This window comes from Phyllobates terribilis, unplaced genomic scaffold, assembly GCF_046119375.1.
Source record: "Phyllobates terribilis strain yellow unplaced genomic scaffold, ASM4611937v1 Scaffold_13__5_contigs__length_258822181, whole genome shotgun sequence".
In the NCBI taxonomy this organism is placed as follows: Eukaryota; Metazoa; Chordata; class Amphibia; order Anura; family Dendrobatidae; genus Phyllobates; species Phyllobates terribilis.
The window spans coordinates 4329028-4353939 of NW_027362773.1; the positions used below are offsets into that span (position 1 = coordinate 4329028).

Consider the following 24912-nt stretch of genomic DNA (forward strand, 5'->3'; position numbering starts at 1 on the left):
TACCATGACTTTTTTTTCCTCACACAGAAACTGTACGGTGTACAACTGCAGCTCATTTGGCACTGACGGTTCCTAAAAATGTCTCTTTCTATCCAAGCAACCATGAACGTTATCTAGAAGGAAACATAGATGTTTGGTGGATTGTGCACGATGGTGGCATGCTGATGCTGCTGCCATTCCTACTAAAACAACATAAGGTAATTCAATTTTCGGCTTTTTTTTTCTGTGACAAATAATATATTACTTTGTTTAAGATATATGTCCATGCTAAGGTTGGCACATTTTATAAATGAATGTTAGTTCTTATCTGAACATAAATCTATATAGATTATTGAAAGTCAGCTTGCAAGAAATCCTAATCTAAACAGTGTGCTTTTGGGCACATAGTAATGGGAACCTGACATCAGATTCATACTGCCTGAATCTGACATTAGCTGCGTTATTGCAGTCATTTACAGTTGAAACCAGAAGTTTACATACACCATATAAAAAGACACATATGCATGTTTTTCTCAATATCTGACATGAGATCAAAATAAACCTTTCTCGTTTTAGGTCATTTAGGATTAACATAATTTTTAATATTTGCCAAATGCCAGAATAATATGAGAGATAATGTTTTAAGGCATTTTTACTACTTAGTGCAAAGTCAAAAGTTTACATACATTTCATTAGTATTTGGTACCATTGCCCTTAAACTGAATGACTTGGGTCAAATGTTTGGGATATCCTTCCACAAGCTTTTCACAATGGTTGGTCGGAATTTGGACCCATTCCTCCTGACAAAACTGGTGTAACTGATCCTCCACCTTGCTCGCACCTGCCTTTTCAGTTTTGCCCATAAATTTTCAATAGGATTGAGATCAGGGCTTTGTGATGGCTACTCCAAAACATTGACTTTGTTATCCTTAAGCCACTTTTTTACCATTTTGACAGTATGCTTCGGGTCATTGTCAATTTGGGGGACCCATTTCCGCCCAAGCTTAAACTTCCTGGCTGATGTCTTGAGATGTTGTTTCAGTATTGCCACATAATCTTGTTTTCTCATGATGCCATCTATTTTGTGAAGTGCACCAGTCCCTCCTGCCGCAAAACAATCCCACAACATGATGCTGCCACCCTCGTGTTTCACAGTTGTTGGGATGGTGTTCTTAGGCGTCCAAGCTTCTCCCTTTTTCCTCCAAACGTAACGATGGTCATCATGTCCAAAAAGTTCAATTTCAGTTTCATCAGACCACAGGACATGTCTCCAAAAATTAAGGTCTTTGTTCCTGTGTGCGTTTGCAAACATTTATCTGGCTTTTTTATGTTTCTTTTGGAGTAATGGCTTCTTCCTGGTAGAGTGGCCTTTCAGCCCATGTTGATGCAGTACTCTTTTCACTGTGGATATTGACACAATCTTACCAGCTTCCGCCATCATCTTCACAAGGTCTTTTGCTTTTGTTCTTGGGTTGATATGCACATGTCAGACCAAAACACATTCATCTCTGGGACACAGAATCGGTCTCCTTTCTGAGCGGTATGATGGCTGGACATTCCCATCTTGTTTGCGCTTGCGTATAATTGTGTGTACAGATGAAGATTGAAGAGGCACCTTCAGGTATCTTGAAATTGTACCCAAGGATGAGCCAGACTTGTGCATGTCCACAAGTTTCAATCTTGTCTCGTTTCTTTAGACTTTCCCACGATGCTACACAAAGAAGGAGTGTGTTTCAGGTGTGCATTAAAATACATCCACATGTGTGTCTCTAATTAACTCAGATGTTGTAAAAAAAACTATCAGAAGCTTCCAAATCCATGACACCATCATATGGGCAGTCCAGAATTGTTTAACCGCTTTACAACCTGTGACGTCTTAGTACGTCACAGGCTACCTCCCCCGGTTCAGCGGGGGCTCCGGCGGTGAGCCCGCACTGAACCGAGCACATGTCAGCTGATTATTACAGCTGACTTGTGCCCGCAACAGCTGCGGGTGGAATCGCGATCCACCCGCGGCTGTTAACATGTTAAATGCCGCTGTCAATCTCCGACAGCGGCATTTAACACGCGCTTCCGGGAAGCGCGTCCTAAGCCCCGCCCATCGGCAACCCCGTCACGTGATCGCGGCTCACTGATGGGTGGGCATGACAACCCAGGGTCTGCAGCAGACGCCTGCGGTTGTCATGAGCTGGTCGCTGTGAGCGCCACCTAGTGGTCGGCGCTCATAGCACAGGACCAATTCTGCTATATACAGGGGATTTGCTGATCCCTTGTATGTAGCAGAGGCGATCGGATAGTTGCTGCTTCTAGTCTCCTATCGAGACTATAGAAGCATGCAAAAAGTGGAAAAAAAAGTTTTTAAAAAAATTTAAAAAATCTAAAAGTTTAAATCACCCCCCTTTCGCTCCATTCAAAGTAAAATATAAAAAAAAAACCCTACATACACATATTTGGTATCACCGTGTTCAGAATCGCCCGATCTATCAATATAAAAAAAGAATTAATCCGAACGGTAAACGGCGTAACGAGAAAAAAAATCTAAAATGCAATAACGGGCGATCAAAACATCGGATCTTACCCCAAAATGTTATCAATAAAAACGTCAGCCCGGTGTACAAAAATAAGCCCCCCACCCAGCCCCAGATCCCGAAAAATGGAGACGCTACAGGTCTTAGAAAATGGCGCTATTTTTTTTTTTACCAAATTATAGAATTTTTTTTCACCACTTAAATAAAAAAGAACCTATACATGTTTGGGGTCTACTAACTCGTAATGACCTGGAGAATAAGAATGGCAGGTCAGTTTTAGCATTCAGTGAACGTTGTAAAAAAAATAAATAAAAATCAACTGTGGTATTTCACTTTTTTTGCAATTTCACCGCACTTGGAATTTTTTTCCCGCACACAATATGGTAAAACTAGTAATGGCGTTGAAAAGTACAACTCGTCCCGCAAAAAATAAGCCCTCACACGGCCATATTGACCAAAAAATAAAAACGCTATGGCTCTGGGAACAAGGGGAGCAAAAAGCGAAAATGCAAAAACGACAAAACCCAAGGTTGCAAAAGGGTTAAAGGCATAGTAATCTTAGTGTATGTAAGCTTTTGACTTTGCAGTAAGTAATAAAAATGCCTTAAAACATTCTCTTGGCATTTGGTTAATATTAAAAATTATGGTAATCCTAATTGACCTAAAACGGGAAAGGTTTATTCTGATTTTGTGTCAGATATTTTAAAAAAACATGCATATGTGTCTTTTTATATAGTACATGTAAACTTCTGGTTTTCAACTGTATGTTTAACTTTGAAAGGCTACGTCGTTTCAGAGTAAACTTTAAAAAGCTAACCTAACTGTGTATCTCATACTAAGCTCTTACCTAACTGGCTACCCTACCCAACTTCTGTTGACTGACACGCATGTCCCTTTCCGCCTGTACTACCCTACCCCAAGGGAGAGAGTGTTTACATAGGGAGAGACCTGTCCATCAAAGAGTTGGGGCGGGTAGCAGCTGGCCAGGGACCAAACCGTTCAGCTGAGACTCAGACGGCTTTTCAAAGTACGTGAACTCTAAAACGCTGCCACTGCAGCCTTTCAGAGTAAAACATACATGGCTGCAATAACGCAGCCAATGTCTGATTCAAGCATCATGAATGTGATGTCAGCTTCCCATTTTTAGCATATCCGAGTAAAACATACCTGACTGCAGTCAGTGGCAGCATGAGTCTGGTGACACTATCCTTTTAAAGATATGATATCAAAGTTTCATATAAAAATATTTTTAGAAAAAGGTGATTGTTTTTCTGTTCTAATGGAATATAGTTCAGACTTGGACCAGGTGCTTTGTTATCCCATGGATCCTTTATGTAATTTGCATCAGGAGTGAAAATATTATGTATTATTAACTTGTGAATTTTTATGAAACTAATGCCAATAGGTGGTTACAGAGACGTACATACAGATGATAGGGCCCCATAGCAAAAGTCCTAATGGGGCCCCCCCATCCAAAACAAAAAAAAATTGGGTGGAGTAGGTTGGCCACAGTGCATAAGCACAGACACAGAAGGGAATACCTAGCATGTATTGTGGCACTTATAAAATAATTTTACCACTATTGAGCCCCTTAGGCTGTGTGCCCACTTTGCCACTATGCGTTTTTTAAGAAATGATTGAAAAACGCTTGGTAGAAGGCCTGCAATGTTCCCCAATGATAATCAGCATGTGCTGTGCACATGCTGCGGAAATTTCCGCTGCGGATTATCATTGCGGAAAAATCCGCAGCACTACCAATTATTTTGCATAAGCGTGGCTTCTTTGCCACCATTGACTTGCATTGAATCGCTTAATATCCGCATGACTACATGTGCACATGCGGATATTAAGCGATTAAATGTGTGGATGGTACCCAGGTCTGGAGAAGAGGAGACTCTCCTCTAGACCCGGGTACCATGGTACCTGTAAAAAAAAATAAAGAGTCTAAAATAAAAAATATACATTATACTTACCTTTTGATGGCCCCCGGTATCCTTAGCGATGCATCCTGGCTTCCCAGCAGCTCGCGATGGTCTAAAAGGACCTTCCATGACGTCATTTAGTCATGTGACAGCTCACGCGACCGCTGACGGCAGCGGTCACGTGACCTATCACATGACTGAATGACGTCATGGAAGGTCCTTTTACACCACCGCTAGACACCAGGGAGACCGGACGCATCGGAGAAGGAGACCGGGGACCATCTGAATGTGATTATATGTTTTGTTTTTGTTTTTTTACCATTATTATTGTTTTTTTTAACTAACTTGGTCACACTATATAAAATCCATGCCGGTTGCATGGATTTATATAGTGTGACCAAGTTGTCAAGCACTTTTCCAAGTGATGATAAAATCGCTTGGAAAGCGCTTGACAACCCGCATGCGAAATCGCATGTGCAAAACGCTTCACTTCCGCTCACTCTTTGTTTCATTGCTGCCATTTGGTAAATTCTAAAAAGTTCATTTTTTTTCTTATTAAAGTACACTCTGCAACCCATGTTGGCTGAAAAAAACAGAAATGTAGAAATTTTTGCAAATTTATTAAAAAAAGAAAAACTGAAATATCACATGGTCATAAGTATTGTTCTTTTGCTCAGACACTCATATTTAAGTCACATGCTGTCCATTTCCTTGTGATCCTCCTTGAGATGGTTCTACTCCTTCATTGGAGTCCAGCTGTGTTTAATAAAACTGATAGGACTTGATTTGGAAAGGCACACACCTCTCTATATAAGACCTCACAGCTCACAGTGCATGTCAGACCAAATGAGAATCATGAGCTCAAAGGAGCTGCCCAAGGAGCTCAGAGACAGAATTGTGGCAAGGCACAGATCTGGCCAAGTTTACAAAAGAATTTCTGCATTACTCAAGGTTCCTAAGAGCACAGTGGCCTCTGTAATCCTTAAATAGAAGAAGTTTGGGACTACCAGAAGTCTTCCTAGACTTGGTCGTCCAGCCAAACTGAGCAATCGTGAGAGAAGAGCCTTGGTGAGAGAAGTAAAGAAGAACCCCAATATCACTGTGGCGGAGTTCCAGAGATGCAGTAGGGAGATGGGAGAAAGTTCCACAAAGTCAACTCTCACTTCAGCCCTCCACCAGTCGGGCCTTTATGGCAGAGTGGCCCAACGGAAGCCTCTCCTCAGTGCAAGACATATGAAAGCCCCCTTAGAGTTTGCTCAAAAATACATGAAGGACTCCCAGACTATGAGAAATAAGATTCTCTGGTCTGATGAGACGAAGATAGAACTTTTTGGTGATAATTCTAAGCGGTGTGTGTGGAGAAAACCAGGCACTGCTCATCACCTGCCCAATACAATCTCAACAGTGAAACATGGTGGTGGCAATATCATGCTATGGGGGTGTTTTTCAGCTGCTGGGACAGGACGACTGGTTGCAATTGAAAGAAACATGAATGTGGCCAAGTACAGAGATATCCTGAATGAAAACCTCTTCCAGAATGCTCTGGACCTCAGACTTGGCCAAAGGTTCACCTTCCAATAAGACAATGACCCTAAGCACACAGCTAAAATAACAAAGGAGTGACTTCAAAACAACTCTGTGACTATTCTTGACTGGCCCAGCCAGAGCCCTGACCTAAACCCAATTGAGCATCTCTGGAGAGACCTGAAAATGGCTTTCCACCAACGTTCACCATCCAACCTGACGGAACTGGAGAGGATCTGCAAGGAAGAATGGCACAGGATTCCCAAATCCAGGTGTGAAAAACTTGTATCATTTTTAAGAAGACTCATGGCTGTACTAGCTCAAAAGGGTGCTTCTACTCAACACTGAGCAATGGGTCTGAATACTTATGACCATGTGATATTTCAGTTTTTCTTTTTAATAAATTTGCAAAAATTTATACATTTCTTTTTTTTTCAGCCAAGATGGGTTGCAGAGTGTACTTTAATGAGAAAAAAAATAACTTTTTAGAATTTACCAAATGGCTGCAATGAAACAGAGTGAAAAATTTAAAGGGGTCTGAATACCCACTGTATCCACTGTATTTCTGCCATCTTTCGCATACACTAGAGCGCTCGCTCTGCTGCATTCTGTTCTCTATAAGAGAGGGCCACTACTTTACATCTATGACACCGACTTATCTCTAGAGAACTTAAAAGGATCGGCAGTACGAAATCGGACATGCAGGATGATTATCTCCCCAACCTCATATGTCAGGGAAGAGTTGGGAAGTCCACATACACATTAGACTGTCAGCTGACTCTGCGGATATTGGTAATATTATTCTTGTAATATATTTCTGAAATTAACTTTAGCTGTATTGACTGTGAATGAAGCTGAATGCATGGTGTCCATACATGGCACCTCTCCTTTCCAGGATGTGCAATGCACAGGATATGTATACTGCACTGAGATGCTTTGTCACATCCAATGCGGTTTTCCCCAATGCAACAGTGGCACGTGTGTCCTGGCATTCATGAGGAATGCCTCTATACAATAGACAGGTAGTGAGGTAGCACGTATGTGAATACGGACATACAATGGTGCTCAGTGTAGTGGACACAGAGGCTGGGGAGGGGGGTTATAAAGTATTCTGGAATACAAGCCCTAAATAAGATAGATTTTTATATCAAAAGAATTAAGGCAGTGCTGCAATATCCAGGAGTAAAATGTGCAAAAGGCTTTATTCCTCATAGAGCTCTTCTCAAATTATCCCACCTCAAGCTGAAGGGCAGCCCCAATTCTTTGTATCTGCAATATTGTGGAATTTTTTCATCCTTCCACTCCATAGACTATATATATTTCAAAAGCACATACATATTTAATAATATATATACACAACTCTGGGAAATGAATACAGTATAGACCAAAAGTTTGGACACACCTTCTCATTAAAAGATTTTTCTGTATTTTCATGACTATGAAAATTGTACATTCACACTGAAGGCATCAAAACTATGAATTAACACATGTGGAATTATATACTTAACAAAAAAGTGTGAAACAACTGAAAATATGTCTTATATTCTAGGTTCTTCAAAGTAGCCACCTTTTGCTTTGATGACTGCTTTGCACACTCTTGGCATTCTCTTGATGAGCTTCAAGAGGTAGTCACCGGAAATGGTCTTCCAACAATCTTGAAGGAGTTCCCAGAGATGCTTAGCACTTGTTGGCCCTTTTGCCTTCACTCTGCGGTCCAGTTCACCCCAAACCATCTCGATTGGGTTCAGGTCTGGTGACTGTGGAGGCCAGGTCATCTGGCGTAGCACCCCATCACTCTCCTTCTTCGTCAAATAGCCCTTACACAGCCTGGAAGTGTGTTTGGGGTCATTGTTCTGTTGAAAAATAAATGATGGTCCAACTAAACGCAAACCGGATGGAATAGCATGCCGCTGCAAGATGCTGTGGTAGCCATGCTGGTTCAGTATGCCTTCAACTTTGAATAAATCCCCAACAGTGTCACCAGCAAAGCACCCCCACACCATCACACCTCCTCCTCCATGCTTCACTGTGGGAACCAGGCATGTAGAGTCCATCCGTTCACTTTTTCTGAGTCACACAAAGACACGGTGGTTGGAACCAAAGATCTCAAATTTGGACTCATCAGACCAAAGCACAGATTTCCACTGATTTAATGCCCATTCCTTGTGTTCTTTAGCTCAAACAAGTCTCTTCTGCTTGTTGCCTGTCCTTAGCAGTGGTTTCCTAGCAGCTATTTTACCATGAAGGCCTGCTGCACAAAGTCTCCTCTTAACAGTTGTTGTAGAGATGTGTCTGCTGCTAGAACTCTGTGTGGCATTGACCTGGTCTCTAATCTGAGCTGCTGGTAACCTGCGATTTCTGAGGCTGGTGACTCGGATAAACTTATCCTTAGAAGCAGAGGTGACTCTTGATCTTCCTTTCCTGGGGCAGTCCTCATATGAGCCAGTTTCTTTGTAGCACTTGATGGTTTTTGCAACTGCACTTGTGGACACTTTCAAAGTTTTCCCAATTTTTCGGACTGACTGAACTTCATTTCTTAAAGTAATGATGGCCACTCATTTTTCTTTACTAAGCTGCTTTTTTCTTGCCATAATTCATACAAATTCTAACAGTCTATTCAGTAGGACTATCAGCTGTGTATCCATCAGACTTCTGCACAACACAACTGATGATCCCAACCCCATTTCTAAGGCAAGAAATCCCACTTATTAAACCTAACAGGGCACACCTCTGAAGTGAAAACTATTTCCGGTGACTACCTCTTGAAGCTCATCAAGAGAATGCCAAGAGTGTGCAAAGCAGTCATCAAAGCAAAAGGTGGCTACTTTGAAGAACCTAGAATATAAGACATATTTTCAGTTGTTTCACACTTTTTTGTTAAGTATATAATTCCACATGTGTTAATTCATAGTTTTGATGCCTTCAGTGTGAATGTACAGTTTTCATAGTCATGAAAATACTGAAAAATCTTTAAATGAGAAGGTGTGTCCAAACTTTTGGTCTGTACTGTATATACCTTGGCTATAAATGTCTTGTCATGGGTCATGTGGTAATTCCTTCTCTACAGGGAGTCACTCCACAGAGAATTGCTTATCATGACTTAAGGCCCCATCACATAACGAGATCGCTAGCGAGATCGCTGATGAGTCACGTTTTGGTGATTCAATAGCGATCTCGCTAGCGACTTCGTTATGTCTGACAGGTAGCAACGATCAGGCCCCTGCTGTGAGATCGCTGATCGTTACAAAGCTTCCTGGACCATTCCTGGGTCGTTGCGCTCCCGCTGGGCAGTGTGCATCGCTGTATTTGACACCTTGTCAACGACCTCGCTAGCGATTCAGAACTGAGACACGTAGAGGTGCATAAATTGGACTTTTCTGCGTTCATCGTCCCCGATTGGTGGTCGCTACTGCGTCCTTGTTTTTTCAGATCCCACCAGCGTTCTCCGGCTGTGACTCCACTTTGAACAAATCAGACATCTTTAGCGAAGTAGGTATTGTTTGGGGTCTCAAATGAGTTTCCATTTTTAATTCATTTATAGGACATCTACCAATTATCTGCTATCATTGCTCTTCAGGGAGGGAGGGCTTGGCTTCAATAGCGATCTCGTTATGTGTGACGGGGCACCAGGACCGTTAAAATACTGGCAGCAGTTGTCGCAGCAGGTCTTCGCATCATGGGTGTTTCTGCCATGTCCCACTGGTTGAAGGCCTGCAATTGCAGGATAGTTTGCACGCTATTCACCGAGCTCCACTTCCCCATTGGCTCGGTCCACAGAGTCCACAAAGCCAGGTGGACAGTACGTAATTGCATCACGTCGACGAAGAAAGTTTTGAAGCGTGCAACAGGCCAAAAGAACAGAGTCTATTGATTTAAGCTTCATGTTAATTGGCGTATGAAAAACTCTGAAGCGGTTGGCCACGACAGCGTGTCAGAAAACGTGCTGTGTGGGTGTGTGTGCACGAGACCCCTAAAATATCTGCCCATGCAAAAGCATATATATACAGATAGAAGCCAAGCCCTCCCTCCCTGAAGAGCAATGATAGCAGATAATTGGTAGATGTCCTATAAATGAATTAAAAATGGAAACTCATTTGAGACCCCAAACAATACCTACTTCACTAAAAATGTCTGATTTGTTCAAAGTGGAGTCACAGCCGGAGAACGCTGGTGGGATCTGAAAAAACAAGGACGCAGTAGCGACCACCAATCGGGGACGATGAACGCAGAACAGTCCAATTTATGCACCTCTACGTGTCTCAGTTCTGAATCGCTAGCGAGGTCGTTGACAAGGTGTAAAATACAGCGATGCACACTGCCCAGCGGGAGCGCAACGACCCAGGAATGGTCCAGGAAGCTTTGTAACGATCAGCGATCTCACAGCAGGGGCCTGATCGTTGCTACCTGTCAGACATAACGAGATCGCTAGCGAGATCGCTATTGCGTCACCAAACCGTGACTCATCAGCGATCTCGCTAGCGATCTCGTTATGTGTGACGGGGCCTTTATAGCTAAAATATAGAAAGGGGCCGGGAACTAGCAAAGCCGACTGCTATTCTCACCCACAGTATACCTCCAACCACTGCTGCCTGGAGCCCGCCCGAAGTCCGGACATTCATCACAACACTTTACTATTGCAGACCCACCTCCACCGCTTGCTGATACAGGCTAGTAGTACTGCTGGAGAGTGAGCTCAGCAGGGATTGGATGAGTGAAGGTCCCACCCCTCCTGCCCTGTCATCTGGATTGGTTACTCTCCCAGGCTGCCTGTCATAATCAAGCTCTGCCTTCCTACTGCCTCCAAACTCTGATAAGAACTTTATACAGAAAAAAAAAATCACAAACTGTGTGTTTTTCCTGTGTAACTCTGAAGTCAGCAGAAAAAAACACCAGGTTTTTGCTACCTGTCCGTGAATTTTCCGACTGTTGGCAACCCTGGCACAATGCCCCCCCCCTTCCCCGTGCTCAGGAGCCCTATAGCAGCCAGGTGTTCTGCCACTATGGGCCGTACGTCCGTCTGTGGTTGCTAGATCCTAAAAAATGTAGTCAGTGGAGGTGCATAGAATAACATGACAAAAGGACCTATTTTACCTGTTAAATCGCAGCAGATCCAGCACTAGTTCTCTGGTGGTCACTGTCCTCCTTTGATTGTTTTCAGCAGTTACGAGGGTAGATAGGGACAACTGCTGCCAAGTAATCACTGGTCTAAGACCAAAGACTTGCAGCGTGCAATTGATCAGTTTAGGACCACATATGGTATATTGCGGAACTGTGGAGAAATTACTAAATTAAGGTGTGTTTTTTTCTTTTGTTACACACTGTAAAATAAAAAAACAATATTTTTGAAAAACTTTTACCGTACATTTTTTTTAAATTGCTATATAACACCTGTTGTCAAAATGGATGGATGTTTTCAAAAAGGCATCTATAAGGAGTGTCAAGTATTTAATCAGGGCCACGCTGGAGATTTTTCTAAAAACTTTAAAATTGGGGTAATAAATATTAAGATTTTATGTTCTTTCTTTCTTTTTGATGGCTTATTTTTTGTGGGATGATGTTTAGTTCTGAATAATACCATGCATTTTACTACATACTATACAGAAAAATTTGGAAAGAAAAAAAGTTCCAAGCAGGGTGAAATTGGTGAAAAAAATACAATCCTATTACGGTTTCCTTCAGATTTTGCTTTTATTGCAAAACAAACTGTCCTTTACTCACCCTCACTGAGTCCGACTCAGATTCTCCACCGCTGTTCCCGGTATCTGCTATTGTCTGCAGCGCTTATGTAACATTGACAGTGATGCAACTAATCCATGCCACTAATCCATGCCACTGAGCGACTTGTGACACCGACTCGGGTAGAGCTGCTCGACTCAGTTATTGGCTGCAATGCTATCAACGCTGCAGACACTGGGAGCAGCAGTGGAGGCTCAGTCCTAGATTTGGAGGGTGAATAAAGCACAATTAATTTTTATAAAACAAATTTCAGTCTGGCATTAGGGGGTTTCTGAAACAAGATAACCCCTTTAATAAAGTTTATCTGTTTAAGACTAAAAAGAGAGGATGACTGGTGCCTCGCCTCACTAAAAAAAAGACCTGCATTGTATGGAGCTGTGCGTGCTAGAAACCCACTGACCAGTAATATAAATTGTGTGCCAGCACTTTAAAGGGGATATCTGGGACTATGAAAAAAAGGCATGTATTTGCTTTGATAAGAGAGGCAACTACCGGTCTGTTGTACCCGGCACCGGTCTGTTGCACCCGGCGCCTGTCTCCTGCCATACATTCAGCTACTCCCTGTCAACAGAGCAGGGGTTTCATTTCCTGTTGACAGGGCGGGACTACTGGTATCATGCTGATCTACATCCGGCTTCCTCCAATTAGGCAGCAGAGAGCCAGCTGTCAATCAGCATGGCACCAGTAGTCCCACCCTGTAAACAGGAAGAGAAGCCTCCGCTCTGTTGACAGGGAGTAGCTGAATCTCTGGTAGGTACAACAGGTAGTTGCCTCTCTCAGCAAATACATGACTTTTTTTTTTTTTTTTTTTTTTTAAAGTCACGGATATCCCCTTTAATAAAATGCTTATAATCTTTGGGCTCCCTGACCAGTGACCGGTTCAAGCACCCACTTTTTGCTTGCAATTCTATAGATGAAATATAACATACACTTTACTGTGATCATTTTGGAATTGCTTCAGTTTGTTTGATTTAAATATTTTATGAGAAAATGTTTTTTTTATCAGGTTTGGAAAAAGTGTAGATTGAGAATTTTTACTGTAGCACAAATGGATGACAACAGTATCCAAATGAAGAAAGACCTTGCAACCTTCCTTTATCATCTGAGAATAGAAGCTGAGGTGGAAGTAGTTGAAATGGTAAGACGATGACAAATGTGCTTCTAAGCTTAGCGGATTACGTAACATGACTGTTTGGTTTTTTTTGGACCTTGTATTGCACATTTTCTAGGTATTTCATTTTAAGAAAAGCATGATGGGCAGTCATGCCACATTAACATTAATGCAAATAGCTATCAATAAAGTTATGCTTTAAATATAGCAATAACTGGTTGAAACACTTACTCGTGCACCACTGACCAAAGTGCCGTCACTTATTCTCATATCAATAAAGTTAATTAATAAAGGAGTAGCCACTTGCCACAGGATGAAACTACCCATGGATGAAGCCATTATTGTTAATAATGATTTTTGTTTAAACAAACATCCGACCCACATCTCGTGACTTAGATGCTGCTGTCAGTGATTGGTGGCTTCTGTATCAGTAACTTTTTTGTTGGGACAGAGGTAATACTGTGGAGTAGTAGGGGTTGTCCTCAGAGGTAGTCTTGTTCTCAACATAAGGATGTCATTTTTGTCCTTATTCTTGACGAACAATATTAGGTCCCTGCTTAAAGGAAACCTGTCACCATGGAAATGCAGTCCAATCTGCAGGCACCATGATATAGAGCCCGGGGAGCTGAGTAAATTAATATATAGTTTTTTGAGAAAAGATTCAGAATAACCTGGATTTTAATCATTTAAACCGCTGCTTTTTCTTGGACTTTTGGTCCGTGGGTGGTCCTATCGGTGATTCGCAGCTGTCTCTATTCACACTTATGCAATGAAAACTGTCAGTCACTGATAAGACCGCCCACTGGACCGAAAAGCCCAGAAAGAGCAAAAGTTTATATGATTAAAATGTAAGTTACATTGAATCTTTTCTTACAAAACTATATATCAATCAGCTCAGCTCCTCATGCTCTATAACGGTGCCTGCAGATTGGACTGCATTTGCAGGGTGACAAGTTCCCTTTGATCCTCTGCTCTTACCACTGATTAGTCTTTTCCCAAGCAGCAAATTAGGCTGCTTTTGTAATTGCAATCGATGCTGCATACCATGGTACAATTAGTAGTGAGGCACTGGAATAGTGGGATACTGGTGTAATAATTATTCACATAGAGGTGGTATCCATAGTCCAACAATGTGGGCACTAACTCTCAAAAAAGGGAGGTGGGGGTATTCTAGCTGTGCAATCCTGGAGACTTTCCCTTCATATACAGTACACGATATGGTAAAACCATTGTGGTGTCATTAAAAAGTACAACTCGTCCCTCAAAAAATAAGTCCACACACAGCCATATTGCTGGAAAAATAAAAAAAAGTTATGGCTCTGGGAAGAAGGGGAGCAAAAAAAAGGAAAACTGAAAAATCCATCGCGAAGGGGTTAATAACTGTCTTTTTGTCATAAAAATGTGGAGTATACAGAGTACTAAAAGTGACAAATGAATTATGCCCATTATTTTTCTTTTTTTTTTTTTTTTCAGCCTTGAATTTTTAATTTGTCTTTTTTTCTACCTATGTACCATAATTCCACGATTCCAATTTCTCTTGAATTAATGTTGAACCCTGTTGAAAGATGAGTTCGCCATTTGGGATTCATTTAAGTGTATGGATTGGGTGATAACTATTACCCTCCAGGATTGCATTGCCACAGGATAGCTTGCCAGCTTATAGTTGTATATACTTCTTTTGGATCCCTATAAATTTGAAATAAAAACATTTGGTCCAAATTCCTGGAATAGAAATTAGTAAATATAAGGTTCAAGTCATTATTATCAAAATATCGCATTAAGTCCGGCATGGCCACCTCATCACCTGCACACACCAAAAGCTGGTCATGGATGAAGTGATGGTAACAGAACAAGTACGACACAAAAATGTATTTTTTGTGTAAAGCTCGTCCCACCTTGCCACAAATGATAATGTTAAAGCAGGTGATAATTTAGACTCCATATTGCTGCTTCAACAAGAAATATACAGCCTTCAATATAAATTTCCTCAGGTTGGTGATGTATGTTAAGTTGGTGCTTGATAGCATTAAGAGCCATACGGTGCAGGTTAAAAAGCTTCAATTCCCTTTTCACTCAACCTGTCAAAAACTCTCAATATTGAAGAACTATCCTGCTAACATTTCAGGATCCTATTGGCCATAGGCTGCAGATGTTTATCAGTCCAGTCGCTCAGTTTCTCATTTAGAGATCCAACGCCTGAGATGATGGGTAGGAGTACGGATGGAAAAACATCTTTATGGATTTTAGGGAAACCATGAAAAACCAGGATCACAGGATTTTCTATAATTAGATTTTAGCCAATTTTATTTTTCAAAACACCCAAACCTCCAGTCTCTGGGAAGGATATTTTCTTGTTCCCTCTTTCAATCCCTCCATATGCACTTTTCGATTTGTCATTGGTTGTCGAAAGTCAGAAGTTCATCAGAGTAATATTCACTGCAGGCCGACAATTTTAAACTGCAATCAGAAGTCTCAAGATATGAGGATGAGAAATTGACTCTTTTCTTTCTATCAGTCACCTCTAGCACCAGATCGGTTTCAATTCTTTAATTTCGATCTCAGAGATTTTACTGGTCATACACTATTGATAATCTAAAACATATTGTTAAAATTAATTTATTTTTATTTGCATGGCAGAAGCTTATTATTTGCTAAATTTTCTTGCATCTTATTTTGTAATACCTAATTTGGTAAACCCAAGAATTTTTACAACGATGCTTGAATTTTAGCAATCTTGCTTGTTTTTGCTCTTAATATACAATAACAATTCTCATTAAATCCAAGGGACATTTAAAGGGAATCTGTCAATAGGATCACCCCTCCTATGTAGTCTATATAAACATGTAGGTCAAATGAAGCTGAATAAAATGATAGCCAGCAAAACAACATTCTTGCCCATGCATGAAGGTGGTGCTCAGCAAGGTGCATAAAGAGATCAAATTCAAATATAAGAAGAGAGAATGAATATGCAGCACTCGCCTGTGTAAAAAAAAAAAAAAAAAAAAAATCTGTAGATTTTACTCCTCGCAAGTAATATTACAGCTTGGTAACATGTGAAACATTACAGAGCACAGACAACAGCTGTTTCGTGCCGAGCAGGCGCTTCTTCCAGGTCCAAGTACCGCTAAGGTAAGTTAGGAGGCCCTTGGATAGAACACCAAAAAGTGAATACTATAAAGATTTCATTGGACAGTCCTTGCAATTTGTTTAGTCACACAATGTATTTCAATTCAGTCAGCAATGTTTTCAGCAGCGATGGGGACGCCGGTGGCACCAACATTTTCGGTCATCATCTTGGTGGCTTTTAAGGAGAATTAAATTTACTTTGTAATTAATCCATACCATACTTGCGATATCTAAACATGTATAGAAGATACATCGATGATGTGTTCATAGTGTGGCAGGGTGACATAGGAAAGTTCTATAACTTTATAACATGATTTGAAAAGAGTATTCACCATAGGTATTTGTGCCATTTATGTTCTGGCTGCTGCAATCACTCACATCTACCGTCCCTTCACTAACTCTGTACTCTCCATCCATATCAGTCCCTCGCTCCTCTCTTCTCTTATGTACAGCTCTCATGCTCTCTTCACAATGTTGAACCGCATTGATCCTTTCACTCCCACCATACAACACGAGAGACGCTTTCATAATTCATTCAACCATCTGTTTATTCTCTCTATTCTCCTTCTCTTAGTTGCAGGTGATAACTCTCCTAATCCCAGCCTTTCTTGTAAGAATACGACTAACTCCTTCCCTGCTACAATCAGAAACCCTGCTAATCTCATTAATATTCCTTGCATGCCTTCTGTCTCTTTTAATTGTGCCCTTTGGAACGCAATGGTCAGCGTGTAACAAACTCTCCTACATCCATGATTTTTTCCTTTCAAATTCCCTTAAAGCGCACCTGTCAGCAGGATTGTGCTCAGTAAACTACACACAGATTACACAAGAACTATAGCACAGATTTCATCAACCAAGGTATTATTTTAATCAGTGTAATGTTGCCCACCTGACAGTGTATGTAGTTTACTGAGCACAATCCTGCTGACAAGTGCGCTTTAGCCTTCTGACTCTTACTGAAACCTGGATCCAGCAGTGGGACACCACCGCCACTGCTGCTCTCTCACATGGTGGCCTACATTTTTCTCATACCCTGAGACCGGACAACAAATCAGGTGTTGATGTGCTCCTTTCAAAAAAATGGAATTTTTACGGATCCCCCCCCCCCCAGTACCCTCCCTGATCTTCCCTTCTTTTGAGGTCCACACTGTCACTCTACCAGCCCTTTTCCCTGTGGGTGGCGATTGTGTATCGACCTCCGGGCTCCCCCCCATTAGTTCCTGGATCACTTTGCCACCTGGCTTCTAAACTTGCTATCCTGTGACATCCCCACTCTCATTATGGGGTACTTTAACATCCCCATTGGTAATTCTCTCTCTCCATCTGCCTCCCACCTTTTATCGATAACCTCCTCCTTTGGACTTTCAGAGCATCCGAATTCTCCTATGCATGAAGACGGAATGCGATGGAACTGGTCTTCTCCCGGCTCTCACTATATGACTTTACCAACTCCCTTCTTCCGCTCTCTGACCACAAATTTCTTTCATTCTTTTTCAGTAACTATCACCCCACTAAGGGCACCCCCACCTTCCACACGTGTAGAAATATACGTGACATTAACACCCAGAAACTTATGAATAAATTGCAGTCATCATTGGCACCAATTTCCACGCTCTCATATCCTGACTCTACATTGAAACATTATAACGTGCCCGGGATGAAGCTACACCGCCTACATTTAGAACACCTGGACACAGATGCCGACAACCCTAGCACACGCTGCAAACATGTTTTCTTCATCCGTGCTCCAGGTGCGCTGAATTTTTTTGGAGACAGTCCAATCTGGCTGAAGATTTCATCCATTATAAGTTTATGCTTAAAACATACAACTCCACCCTTCAGCTCTCCAAAAAAGCCTACTTAAACACACTCATCACCTCACTCTCCAATAATCCTAAACGACTCTTTGACACTTTTCACTCTTTCCTCAATCCAAGAGTGCAGGCCCCGACCACCGATCTCAGGAAATATTGACCATAACCGACAAGAAATTTTCTCCCAATCCCTTAATGTTAGGCATTCTCCTCCCTCCTCCACTGCATCTGGCTCACTTTCTGTCTTTCAACCAGTCATACAAGAAGTAGTGACCAGGCTCCTTGCATCTTCTCACCCTACTACTTGTACCAGTGAACTTATCCCCTCACATCTCCTCCAGTCCCTTTCCCCGGCTGTCACCTCTCACCTAACTAAAATATATAATCTCTTCCTCTCATCTCGTATTTTTCCCTCTTCATTTAAACACACCAGCATACATCCATTACTTAAAAAACATCCCTACACTAGAACTGCGCTGCTAATCAGGGCTGTAGAGTCGCTAAGCCAAACCTCCGACTCCTCAATTTCCCTGACTTCCAACTACAACTCCAACTCCACAGCACTGCCTCACTACTGATCATGTACATAAAGTGCAGCACAGATTCATCTCAACTAAAAGCCTAAATCCTTAGATCAGGAAGACAACAGACATTTTTAGGATATTTTATAACTTTCTCAAATTCTTATGAAAAAATTGACAGCACATACTGCATTAAACTACTGTACCAATTTATTATTTATTTTCGGTATCTGTCCATTTTATACCGACTCCAACTCCGACCCCACCAAAATGGACACCGATGCCACAACTCCGACTCTTATCTCCACTTCATCTCTAAACTCCTGGAATGCTTGCTCCACTCCTGTCTAATCCGCAATCTCTGATAACTCTTTTCTCTACCCTTTCCAATCTGGTTTCTGCTCTTTACACTCTACTGAAACTGCCTGTACTAAAGTCTCCAATGATCTACTAACAGCTAAATCTAATGGCCACTACTCTCTGCTGATTCTCCTGGATTGCACTGCAGCATTTGACACTGTGGATCACCAGCTCCTCCTCACTATGCTCCACTGTATCGGGCTCAAGGATACTGTTCTCTCCTGGTTCTCCTCCTACCTCTCTGACTGCTCCTTCACTGTATCTTTTGCTGGCTCCTCTTCCTCGCTTCCCCTTACTGTCGGGGTTCCTCAAGGTTCCATCCTATGACCCCTCCTTTTCTCCCTGTACACCGCCCGTATTGAACAAACAATCAGTAGATTCGGTCTTCAGTACCATCTCTATGCTGATGACACCCAATTATACACATCGTCACCTGGCACTAACCCTGCATTACTACAAAATGCCAGTGGTTGTATTTCTGCTATCACTAACATTATGTCCTCCCTCTGTCTAAAACTGAATCTGTCAAAAACTGAAATCCTTGTTTCTTCCCTCCACTAACCTACCTATGCATGATATTGCCATTTACATGTGTGGTTCCACCATTACTTCCCAGCAACATGCCCACTGTCGTGAGGTCATATTTGATTCAGATCTTTCCTTCACTCCCCACATCCAACCACTCTTTACTAATCGCTCTCCCTCTTACCAAACCCTCACCTCTCCAATTCACCCTGAATGCAGCTCCCAGGACCATATTCCTTTCCAACTGCTAGACCGATGCCTCTAACCTGTGCCAGTCGTTGCACTGGTTGCCCAGAGTCCAATATAAACTGATCACTTTCATCCACAAAGTGCTCCACGGTTCAGCACCACCCTACATCTCCTTCCTCGTATCAGTCTTCCACCCTACCCGTTCCCTCCATTCTGATAATAAATTAAAACTAAAATCCTCAATAATCCGAACCTCCCATTCCTGTTTCCAAGACTTCTTGCATGCTGCGCCAATTCTTTGGAATGCACTACTCAGGACAATTTGATTAATTCCCAATATCCACAATTTTAAGTGTTGCCTAAAAACATATTTCTTTAGATTGCCCTATCACGTCACCTCACTTATCTAACTGTCCCCATTTTGCCCACACAAAATTTTCTTCAAAATCATGACCCTCATAGCATCTGTTAACTCACCATCCATGCCGTTAATAGGCCTCTGAGTCTGTACTGTACACATACTGGGTGGTAAACCTGTTCATGCAGTAGCATTATGTGCATGCCCTATTTAGTATATTATGGCTGGATCATACAATATTAACATATTTTATCATTTACCCTTTGTGTCTCCCCTATTTCCTCATAGATGGTAAGCTTTCGAGCAGGGCCCTCACTCCTTTTGGTATCTGAATTATGTTTATTCTGTAATGTCTTTATTGTACGTACAAGTCCTCTCTAAAATGTAAAGTTCTGCTGAATATATTGTCACTATAAACATAAAAAAAATATTAGTATAACATCTGAATAATAACTATAATATATATATTTTACTGTCATATGGGGAGAGAAGGGGAATTGACTTTCTTGATGTTACTGTTGAAGAACATAAGAAACTACAAACTAGTGTCTATAGAAAACCCACAAGTGGTAAAACCCTGTTACATTATGACGGCTATCACCCTAAATATATAAAAAGATCCCTAACATATTATCAATTTTTGAGACTACATAGAATTGTACGGAGAATGGTTTTCATCAACAAGCACTCGATCTTAGTGTAGACTTTGTAAATGGGGCTACCCAGAAAAGGAGGTCAGTGAGGCTTTGGAAATGGTTAAATCTAAACATCATTCTACTCTATTTAAACTAAATAAAAGGTGAGTACTCCTATGATATCCAAAATGAAGGCCATAAAGTGTAAATAGATACCATACACATAACAAGAACTTTACAAAATGCCAAAATAGAAAAGATAAAAAATTAATTTTATTTAGATATTAATTAAAAACACATATGGTAATAAAGACACATAAAAGGTGAAATAAAACACACAAAGGCACATAGTGGGTATACCCAGATGAGGAGGCAGCAGGTAATCAATAAATGGCTACACCACAGAATTTGACATGACATATCAAGGTTGTAAGTATAATTAGTGCTGCTATAACTAAGCATACATGAATTTAAGAATTAACAACATAATGTGGACATGAAAGTAAATGTGTACTGCTTTACCTCACTCATGGTTACTGGGGTGCCTCCACACCCGACGCGCCTTTCGCTTGAAATGCTTCGTCCAGGGGTAGTTAGGAGCTGGCTAGGTGATTATTTATATAGTAATTGACCTATCAGAACAATGCATAGAGTGATACACTCCCGCATGAAGAGACGCACCGCCCTTTTTTACTCCGTAGTCATAGCGGTTATTATTTGACTGCCAACAAATGCCGGGAAGCGCATTACCTCCCTACCTCTAACGTTTGATATCGAGGCCGCACCTGTAAAAAAATGTTCCTGATCGTTGTCACATGATCGAATAGAGGCAGAGACATATCCCTCTTCGTCACTTCCTGGTCCCATGATCGCATATGCAAGACCCGGAGGTTGACTGTTGTCATGACAATCAGTGGGCAGGAACCCCATAAGGGAGCGTCACATCCTGGAGACCAGTTGTCAACAAATATAATGTAGAATTATTCTGTTCCCTGGTTACAGGCGCTGCAGTCATGTGTTTTTACGGTCAAAGCGTTTGGCAAGGTTATCCGATAAGTATATTATTTCAGTACAGATATAGCAATATCTATCCCCTTCCTCACTACTGATCCTATTGACAGTAGGTAATAATACAAAATGTCCTAATAAACAAAAATATATAATACCGAAGAAGTATAAATATGAACCTTGCTCTTCCCAAAAACATAGAAAGAACAAAGCAAAAAGTGAATCATAAAAAGAATAATAGAAATAAATAAAATAAAAATGGCATGCCTAAAAATAAAAAATGATAACACAATTGAATGGGAGGTAGCAGGGGTGAGTGATGGCGCAAATCACAGAAATGTTAAACCACACCACGCTACAACACCACCAATTGTACAAAAAGGTAGGGGGCCAGAGGAAAGGAAGGGGGGGAGGGGGAAGTCAAGTAGGGGTGGGAAGAGTGGAGGGGGAGGGAAGGAGGAAGAAGGAAGAAAGAATTAAGTAAGAAAAGTAACCACAAACCCAGTGCATGTGAAGTGAAGGTGAGAAAGCCAATCCTGCAAATAAAGATAATTGTAAATTAATGCATATTGTAATAGACATTGATAGATTTGATAAGTTGGTATTATAGGTCTAGGTGACACATGTCACCATACAAATATGTACATATTACTATTAGACCTACAGAAGAAAAAAGCTATGACCAGACCATGCTTCCTAGTTTATATTGAATATAGATTATATAATCTGCCAGGTTATTTCTATTGAAAGACAGTATAGTCATTACACAGGTCCTACGCAACCTAATAAAAGTGCAATAGAAGGCAAACAGCCATAGCATAATATAACGCATACTGTTCATGATGGAAGGAAAGACTCCCACATGTGCAACCCCCTACTGGGCATACCCAATATAAAAAGTACAGAAGAACTAACAGGAAAGACACAAGGTGGTCATAATACAATAACAATACACTAAACACAATAATGACATAGGGAAGCTGATGGGAATTTTATCTCAAAATGTTCATGCAAGGCAGGCAATGTGTTGTCAATTGAGGCGATAGACCTGGCAAAAACTGAAACAATAAAAACAAAGAAAATTATTAAAACCAGCTAAAAACACTCAGTTAAAAGGACTGCCAAAGGAAGACTCTATGATGCAGATTGTAGAATGCGTTCTGTCTCCTCTTAAGTAACAATTATCGCCCAGGCAAGAAGGAAACATAGCTATTATGGTCATTTAAGCACATAGGCGTAATAGTGTTCAATTTATAGATCCATTTAGCTACAAGGCGCTTACAGTTACCCCCACGGGAGCCGATGAAAACTTGATCGCTGCTTTTCACCCTTAGCCCTGACGGATCACACTTGTGTACCATTCCAAAATGGCGTGGAATGGGCTTCAAGGCCGAGCAGTCCTGCTCTGAGACAGCTCTTTCCCCCTGTCCAGAACACGTTCGTGGACTCACCTACGGAGTTCGCGTGAGGTCATGCCCATCTATAAATGGCCACGAGGGCAAGTGGCATGATATACCACTGCACTTGTGATGTTATATGTGATTGAGTATGTTCTACTATTGGTTGAATCAGTAAACTCTTTGGTAGTCTCGATGTTCCTACATGCGATACATTTCCCGCACGCAGAACATCCCCAAGATGGTCCTTTTAAACTAAACAAATATCTAGGTGACGGAGAAAAAGAGAGGCCTTTACTTAAAACTGATACCTGTGCAGGTGACAGTTAATTGTGATAAACGAATTACCTTTAAAGATGTACTGGGTTGGGCATCAGCTGGAGTCTGTCTTTTGATTTTCCTTTGCCGTCTTCCACCATGTCGCTGGGAGTATTCTGTCTTTCTTTTGTTGTATCTCAGTTGGTACCTTCCACTGTTGTTAGATGATGATCCTGATGCTCCTGTGGTAGAGGCTTAGGCTAATTCCGATGCTGGATTTCCAACCTTAAATAAAAGGAAAAAAAAAACAAAAAGGGATTTCAAACTGAGAATAAAAGATTTGTATTCTCATTCAAATATAGCCCAATGGCAGAAAAACTCAAGTTCATTATTAATAGAAACTGGTACATGGTTTAGTTGAATACTATGTTAACAGAAGAAGCTAAAAGTCTAATTTCTTTTAGATTTAGAAGAACAAAAAATATATAAAATCATTTGTTACAAGGTAGGGCAGTGGAGAAAAAAACTACATGGCTATAGGACGCTGTTCCCAAAGGTAATTTTAAATGCGGTGGTTGCACTAGGATTAGAAGGGAAAGTACATTAAATTTTGGATTGAGAAATAATACTGTGAGGGACTTTTACAGGAAAGTGACTTTGTAGTCTATGCTGTATTTTGCACATGTGTTTTTTACAAAGTTGACAAAACTATGTGGCCTTTTTGTAAAAGGATAAAGGAACATCTATGTTCACTTAATACCTGTCTTGGTTGTCCTAGGCTAGTTAAACATTTTCAGGAATTTCATGAGGGTGATAATAGGGTGCACTACTTACCTGTGCAAGAATTTAGCGGATAATAGGGAGTAAATCAGGAGTTAATAGTCATACATCTTTTTTAGAAAGAAAGGCACATTGGTTCACACACACTGATGCACTTAACGCTCTAGGTTTAAATGAATGCACTCAAAGTATATAGATATCTTGTTGTGCCTGTTGCTTTGAAATCTTTTGTTCAACCTTTTGCATAGTTTTTAGTTATTTTGATTTGTATCGCTTATATATTCTGTTAAATTAAAGGGGTTGTCCACAGGTCTTGTCACATGCTCTTCCACCAACAGCCATTTTATGGACAGGAGAGCTGTGCAGTCTGTGAGGAAATCAGCACTAGCAAGTGCTGGAGGATAATCAAGCTTACTCTCTTAAGTGTATATAACAGGTGTGTTACCTGGGCAGTACTTGGAACCAGGAAAAAAGCACCTGCTCAGCGCAAAATGGCTGTTGTCCGTTCTCTGTAATGTTTCCCATCTACCTCGCTGTAATTTTACTTGCAAGGAATAGTCTGCTGAAGTTTTTTACACTGGTGAGTTCCCCATATTCATTCTCTTCTTATACTATAATAACTTTATCTTTTCTGACACAAAAGTTAACATCATGTAAATGTCTTTTATGTGCAAAACCAGTAAAAAATATTTTAACAATCTATGTGTGTAACATACCTGGCGGCGTCCTTGCATAGTGGTCCATCTCCCACTGTGCAAGAGCGTGCACTTGATCTCCAATCCAGAATGTCTCTCTGGCTTCCATCCATGCTGTCTGTTTTCTTCTCTTTCTGCTGCTTAAGGGCGGCGCCCGATCACTTCCTGCTTTTTGTACCTGCTGCAGGCACACCCCTTGTGCGTCCTCAGCCTATTGCTGTCTGTCACCTGGTATTTAACCCAGCTGCTCCAATTAACCCATGCCTGAGCATTGTGTTTCATTCAGTGTGCTCTTTCACTCTGAATGTGCCAGGTCCCCTTCTGTGTTTGCTTGTCTGCCTTTCCAGGAGGCTGTATTTCCAGGCCTGTCTAAACACGCTCCTTGCCTGTTCGTTTCGCCTTCTAGGAGCCGCATACCTAGACCCGCTCCTGTATCTTGTCTGCCC

General features: G+C 41.2%; 1 protein-coding gene across 1 annotated transcript in view; it reads left to right on the forward strand.

Moving 5' to 3' along the window:
- SLC12A4 (solute carrier family 12 member 4) overlaps positions 1-24912 on the forward strand; it is a 394075-nt gene that overhangs the window by 329903 nt on the left and 39260 nt on the right. Inside the window, exons 19-20 of the mRNA XM_073657959.1 lie at positions 28-197; positions 12696-12827. Coding sequence (XP_073514060.1) covers positions 28-197; positions 12696-12827 — 302 coding nt within the window. The remainder of the gene's footprint in view (positions 1-27; positions 198-12695; positions 12828-24912) is intronic.